This window comes from Nipponia nippon, unplaced genomic scaffold (assembly GCF_047370975.1).
Source record: "Nipponia nippon isolate SJK-2023a ecotype South Korea unplaced genomic scaffold, ASM4737097v1 scaffold_55, whole genome shotgun sequence".
NCBI classification, from domain to species: Eukaryota; Metazoa; Chordata; class Aves; order Pelecaniformes; family Threskiornithidae; genus Nipponia; species Nipponia nippon.
This window is the reverse complement of record NW_028262375.1, coordinates 110,707-116,796: the sequence shown is the minus strand read 5'-3', so window position 1 is coordinate 116,796 and position 6,090 is coordinate 110,707. Positions and strand designations below refer to the sequence as shown.

The window sequence follows — 6,090 nt, the reverse complement described above, 5'->3', positions numbered from 1 at the left end:
TTGAGGGGTCCCTGGGGGGGGTCAGGGGTCAGTAAGGAGGGTGGGGAGGGGTCTTGGGGAGCTCAGGGGTCCCTAGGAAGGATTGGGGGGTTCTCCGGGGGGGTCAGGGGTCCCCAGAGAGGATTGGGGGGTCTCTGGGGGGGTCCGGGGTCCCTAGGGAGGATGAGGGGGCTTGGGGGGGTCCCTGGGGAAGATGGGGGGGTCCGGGGGTCCCCTCCACCCCTCCCTGTGCCCGCAGGTGCTGGAGCGGCTCCTCCTGGGGCTGCAGCCCCCCGACAGCGGGGAGCCCCGGCGGGGGACCCTGCTGGTGGCCCTGACGGCGCAGGGGGACGCGGGGGACACGGGCCGGCCCCGCTGCACCGTCACCGGTACCTGGGGGGGTGGGGGGACCCCGACACCCCCCTGTCCCCGCAGCGGGGGCTGAGGGGACCCCGACACCCCCCTGTCCCCGCAGTGGCAGCCGCCGGGGAGCTCAGCCGCCATGTCAGCGCCGAGGGGCTGCGCGGAGGTAGGAGACGTCCCCGAGCCCCCGCCGCGGACCCCCACCCGCTTGGGGGGGGCCCTCACTGTGCCCCCCCCCAAACCCCCCCTCCCGCAGCCGCCCCGGGGGTGCTGGAGCTGCCGGGGGTCCCCTGCGCCCCCGCCCCGTGCTGCGGCCCGATCCTGCACCGAGCCCGGCTGCGGGCGGCGTTCCGGGTGAGTCTGGGGGGGCCCCCCCCGCCCTCCTTCCCCGCACCCCGGGGTGACCTTGGGGGGGGGAATCGGGGCCGGGGGCCCCCCGGGAGCACCGGCCCCCGCCGCAAGTAGGGCGGGTGGATAAATATAGCCGGGGCGGCCTGGTTTTGGGGGGGGGAGGGCAGAATGGGGGCACCGGGGAAGGGCTGGGTTGGTCCCTCAAACTGGTCCCAGTCCCTTGGCGGGGATGCAGTGGTCCCCCAAACTGGTCCCAGTCCCTTGGCAAGGCTGGGTTTGTCCCCCAAACTGGTTCTAGTCCCTTAGCGGGGCTGGGCTGGTCCCCCAAACTGGTCCCAGTCCCTTGTTGGGGATGGAATGGTCCCCCAAACTGGTCCGAGTCTGTTGGCTGGGGTTGGAATGGTCCCCCAAACTGGTCCCAGTCCCTTGGTGGCATTAGAATGGTCCCCCAAACTGGTCCCAGTCCCTTGGTGGGGTACAATTAGTCCCCCAAACTGGTCCCAGTTCCTTGGTGGGGTTGGAATGGTCCCCCAAACTGGTCCCAGTCCCTTGACAGCGCTGGGTTTGTCCCCCAAACTGGTCTTAGTCCCATGGCGGGGCTGGGCTGGTCCCCCAAACTGGTCCCAGTCCCTTGGTGGGGTTGGAATGGTCCCCCGGACTGGTCTGAGTCTGTTGGTTGGGGCTGGGTTGGTCCCCCAAACTGGTCCCAGTCCCTTGGTGGGGTTAGAATGGTCCCCCAAACTGGTCCCAGTCTATTGGCTGGGGCTGGGTTGGTCCCCCAAACTGGTCCCAGTCCCTTGCCAGGGCTGGGTTTGTCCCCCAAACTGGTCCCAGTCCTATGGCAGGGCTGGGTTGGACACCCAAACTGGTCCTAGTCCCTTAGTGGGGCTGGTCTGGTCCCCCAAACTGGTCCCAGTCCCTTGGCGGGGATGCAGTGGTCCCCCAAACTGGTCCCAGTCTGTTGGCTGGGGCTGGGCTGGTCCCCCAAACTGTCCCAGTCCCTTGCCAGGGCTGGGTTTGTCCCCCAAACTGGTCCCAGTCCTATGGCAGGGCTGGGTTGGACACCCAAACTGGTCCTAGTCCCTTAGTGGGGATGCAGTGGTCCCCCAAACTGGTCCCAGTCTGTTGGCTGGGGCTGGGTTTGTCCCCCAAACTGGTCTCAGTCCCTTGGTGGGGGTTCGATTAGTCCGTCAAACTGGTTCCAGTCCCTTGGTGGGGATGGAATGGTCCCCCAAACTGGTCCGAGTCTGTTGGCTGGGGTTGGAATGGTCCCCCAAACTGGTCCCAGTCCCTTGGTGGCATTAGAATGGTCCCCCAAGCTGGTCCCAGTCCCTTGGTGGGGGTTCGATTAGTCCGTCAAACTGGTTCCAGTCCCTTGGTGGGGCTGGGTTGGTCCCCCAAACTGGTCTTAGTCCCATGGCGGGGCTGGGCTGGTCCCCCAAACTGGTCCCAGTCCCTTGGGGACGCCGCTCCCCCCAGCTCAGCCCCCGCCCCGGCTCGCTGGCGCCCGCCTGTCTCTCGCTGCGGCAGTTCCTGCACAAGACCAGCCTGGTGCACCCCGAGGTACCGTCACCGCGGCGGGGACGGGGGGGACACCGGGGTGCACCCATGGGTGGGGGGGTCCCCGCGCTGACCCCCGCCTCCCCCCAGGTCGAGTTTCACTTCTGCGTAAGCGTGGACGGAGCCGTGGCCTCGCACGCCTACGGGTGAGCCCCCCGGGGACACCCCCGCCTTGGGGACAGCGCCCACCCCGGGGACACCCCCACCGTGGGGACACCCAGGGGACACCCCTCGCCCTGGGGACACCCCTACCCCGGGGACACCCCCGCCTTGGGGACACCCAGGGGACACCCCTCGCCCTGGGGACACCCCCCACCTTGGGGACAGCACCCACCCCGGGGACACCCCCACCGTGGGGACACCCAGGGGACACCCCTCGCCCTGGGGACACCCCTACCCCGGGGACACCCCCACCCCGGGGACACCCCCGCCTTGGGGACACCCAGGGGACACCCCTCGCCCTGGGGACACCCCCCACCTTGGGGACAGCACCCACCCCGGGGACACCCCCACCGTGGGGACACCCAGGGGACACCCCTCGCCCTGGGGACACCCCTACCCCGGGGACACCCCCACCTTGGGGACACCCCTGCCTTGGGGACAGCACCCACCCCGGGGACACCCCCACCGTGGGGACACCCCTGCCCTGGGGACACCCCCGCCTTGGGGACAGCACCCACCCCAGGGACACCCCCACCGTGGGGACACCCAGGGGACCCCCCTGCCCCAGGGACACCCCACACCCGGTGGCTCGTCCCTCTCAGGGACGGGGACAGGGGACGGGGACACGGGGGGTCCCAGCCCGGTGCCAGCCCCGTCCCCGTGTCCCGCAGCCCAGAGAGCGCCGCGGCGCTGGCAGGAGCGCGGCTGCGGGTCCAGAGCCGGCACTTTGCACCGTAGGGCAGGGACAGGGACGGGATGGGGACAGGATGGGGACAGGGATGGGATGGGGACAGGGATGAAGATGGGATGGGGACAGGGACAGGGATGAGATGGGGACAGGGACAGGATGGGGACAGGGACAGGGATGGGATGGGGACAGGGACAGGGACAGGGATGAGATGGGGACAGGGACGGGATAGGGATGGGGACAGGGACAGGATGGGGACAGAGATGAGGATGGGGACAGGGATGGGATGGGGACAGGACAGGATGAGGACAAGGACAGGGATGGGGACAGGGATGGGATGCGGACAGGGATGGGGACAAGGATGGGGATGGGATGGGGACAGGGACAGGGATGGGACGGGGATGGGGACAGGGACAAGATGGGGATGGGGACAGGAACAGGGACAGGGATGGGGATGGGACGGGGATAGGGACAGGATGGGGATGGGGACGGGATGGGGATGGGGACAGGGACAGGATGGGGAAGGGACAGGGATGGGATGGGGACAGGATGGGGACAGGGATGGGGACAGAGACGGTGATGGGGACAGGGACAGGGATGGGATGGGGACAGGGATGGGGACAGAGATGGTGATGGGGACAGGGACAGGGACGGGATGGGGACAGGATGGGGACGGGATGGGGACAGGGATGGGGACAGGGATGGGACGGGGATGGGGACAGGGACGAGATGGGGATGGGGACAGGGATGGGGACAGGGACAGGGACAGGATGGGGACGGGGACGGGGACGGGACGGGGACAGGGATGGGGATGCCGGGGGTCGGCGGGCCTGTGATGGGGACAGGGTCGGGGTGCTGAGCACCCCAGGGGCCGGTGGCCGCGGCCCCTGCCTCCCCCACCTCTCCCCGTCTCCAGGCCGGCGCCCGCCGGGGGTGCCCCCCCCTGCAGCCGCATCCACCCCGCGCCGGGACCCCCCGTCCGGCTGCGCGTCCCCCCGCCCGCCGCCGCCGCGGGGCTGGGGGGGGAGCTCCGCGTCCTCCCCGCCGCCGCCTTCTGCCCCTGCCTCCGCCCGGCGCCCAACCTGCCCACCCGCCTCGCCGCCGTCGCCATATCCCGGGGTCCCGGGGGTCCCCGGCGGGGGGGGACGCACAGGAGCAGGCCGTTGTCCTTGACCTTGGCCACTTGTTCCTCTATGACCCGGCGGGGCTACCGGCCACGCCGCCGCGGCCGCGGCTCTTCCAGGATCCCTCCTGGCTGGCGGACTGGGAGCGATTCGGCTTCGCCGCGACCCCCGTCGCCCAACCGGAGGGCGAGGAAGGTGCGGGGGGCTGCGGGGCGGCGGGGGGACCCGCCGGCAGCAGCACCCCCAGCGCCCCGTCTTGTCCCCGCAGAGCCGGTGACCCCCGATGCCACCTACGCGGTGCGGCGGGCGGCGGGCGGCGCGGAGGGGGACCCTCGCCCCCAGACCCTCCTGCTCTTCCTCTTCCTCCGCCACGAGGATCCCTTCCAGGTGTACGACGCCGGTGCGTGGGGTGGCCCTGCGGTTTGGGGGGGTGGCCCTGGGGTCCAGAGGTGTCCCCACCCATGGCCTGGGGGTGTCCCCATGGTCTGGGGGTGTCCCTGTGGCCTGGGGGTGTCCCTGTAGCCCAGGGACGTCCCCAACCGTCCCCTGCCCCCCCCCCCCCCCGCGGTGATGGCCACCCTCCCCAGTCACCCGCCGCCTGCTGCTGGCCCACCTGGACCAGACGCTGCTGAGCAGCCGCCCGGCGCTGGCCCGCGGCCTCCGCACCCTCGTCCACCCCGCGCTGGAGGAGCTGCGCCGCCGGCACGCGGTGGGCACCGGCATCGGGAGCGGGGTGCGGGTGGGGGCCACCGGCGCACCCTGACCCCCCCCCCCCCCCCCCCAATTTTGTCCCACCCCGCAGGGCCAGGAGCGGCTGGCACGGTCACTGCCCGTCGCGCTGGACGCGGTGACGGCCGTGGTGGCCGGCAGCACCAGCGCCCGCTTCCGCCGGGCCTGCCTGCGCGCCATGCAGGTGCGGGGGGACCCCAAAAGCTGGGGGTGGGGGGTGGGGGTTTCACCCCTCCCCACCTTCCCCCCTGTCCCCGCAGGTCGGGGACACCCCGGCGCTGGCGGCGGCCGCTCGGCGGAGCTTGGCCGAGGTCGCCCACCGGCGCTTGGTGCCCTGCGCCTCCTGCGAGACCCCCGGCGCGGCGGCGGGGGACGCCAGGCGCGGCAAGGGACGGGGCGGGACGGGGGGGCCCCGTCCGCGGAGGGGACGGCGGCAGGAGGAGGAGGAGGAGGAGGAAGGCAGCGAGGGGCAGGTGGGGTAACGCAGGGGACGGCCTGAGGGATGGGAGTCCCCGTGCCGACCCAGTTCAACCAGTTCACCCAGTTTACTTGGTCCCAGCTGGTCCTGGCAGCGCCTGGGACTGGCACCCACAGCCCAGTTCCCCCAGTCGGTCCCAGTTCCCCCAGTCGGTCCCAGTTCCTCCAGTTGGTCCCAGTTCCTCCAGATGGTCCCAGTTCTCCCAGTCAGTCCCAGTTCCCCCAGTTGGTATTTGTTCCTCTAGTCAGTCCCAGTTCACCCAGTCAGTCCCAGTTTCCCTCATTGGACCCAGTTCCCTTGGTTGGTCTTGATTCCCCCAGTTGGTCCCAGTTCCCCCAGTTGGTATCGGTTCCCCCATTGGTTCCAGTTCCCCCAGTCAGTCCCAGTTTCCCCAGATGGTCCCAGTTTCCCCAGTTGGTCCCAGTTCTCCCAGTCAGTCCCGGTTCCCCCAGTTAGTCCCAGTTGTGCCAGTTGGTCCAAATTCCCACATAGGTCCCAGTTCCCCCATTGGTCCCAGTTCCCCCAGTTGGTCCTGGTTCCCCTAGTCAGTCCCAGTTCTCCCAGATGGTCCCAGTTCTCCCAGTCAGTCCCAGTTTCCCTCATTGGACCCAGTCCCCCCAGTCATTCCTGGTTCCCCTAGTCAGTCCCAGTTCTCC

General features: G+C 70.4%; 1 protein-coding gene across 1 annotated transcript; it reads left to right on the top strand.

The window, feature by feature from the left end:
* Nucleotides 1-3,914: 3,914 nt before the first annotated feature.
* TOP6BL (TOP6B like initiator of meiotic double strand breaks) lies at nt 3,915-5,438 on the top strand. The gene is made up of 6 exons (XM_087735301.1): nt 3,915-3,935; nt 4,257-4,422; nt 4,496-4,627; nt 4,815-4,936; nt 5,030-5,140; nt 5,217-5,438. Exons 1-6 carry the CDS (start codon nt 3,915-3,917, stop codon nt 5,436-5,438), a joined length of 774 nt encoding a protein of 257 aa, XP_087591427.1.
* The last annotated feature ends 652 nt before the right edge of the window (nt 5,439-6,090 follow it).

Bases quoted from the DNA above. Each gene is read 5' to 3' on its own strand.
- TOP6BL (XM_087735301.1), top strand. From the start codon at position 3,915: ATGCCGGGGGTCGGCGGGCCT. The intron at 3,936-4,256 runs GTGATGGGGACA...GGGGACGCACAG, and splicing joins TGCCGGGGGTCGGCGGGCCT to GAGCAGGCCGTTGTCCTTGA. The intron at 4,937-5,029 runs GTGGGCACCGGC...CCCACCCCGCAG, and splicing joins AGCTGCGCCGCCGGCACGCG to GGCCAGGAGCGGCTGGCACG.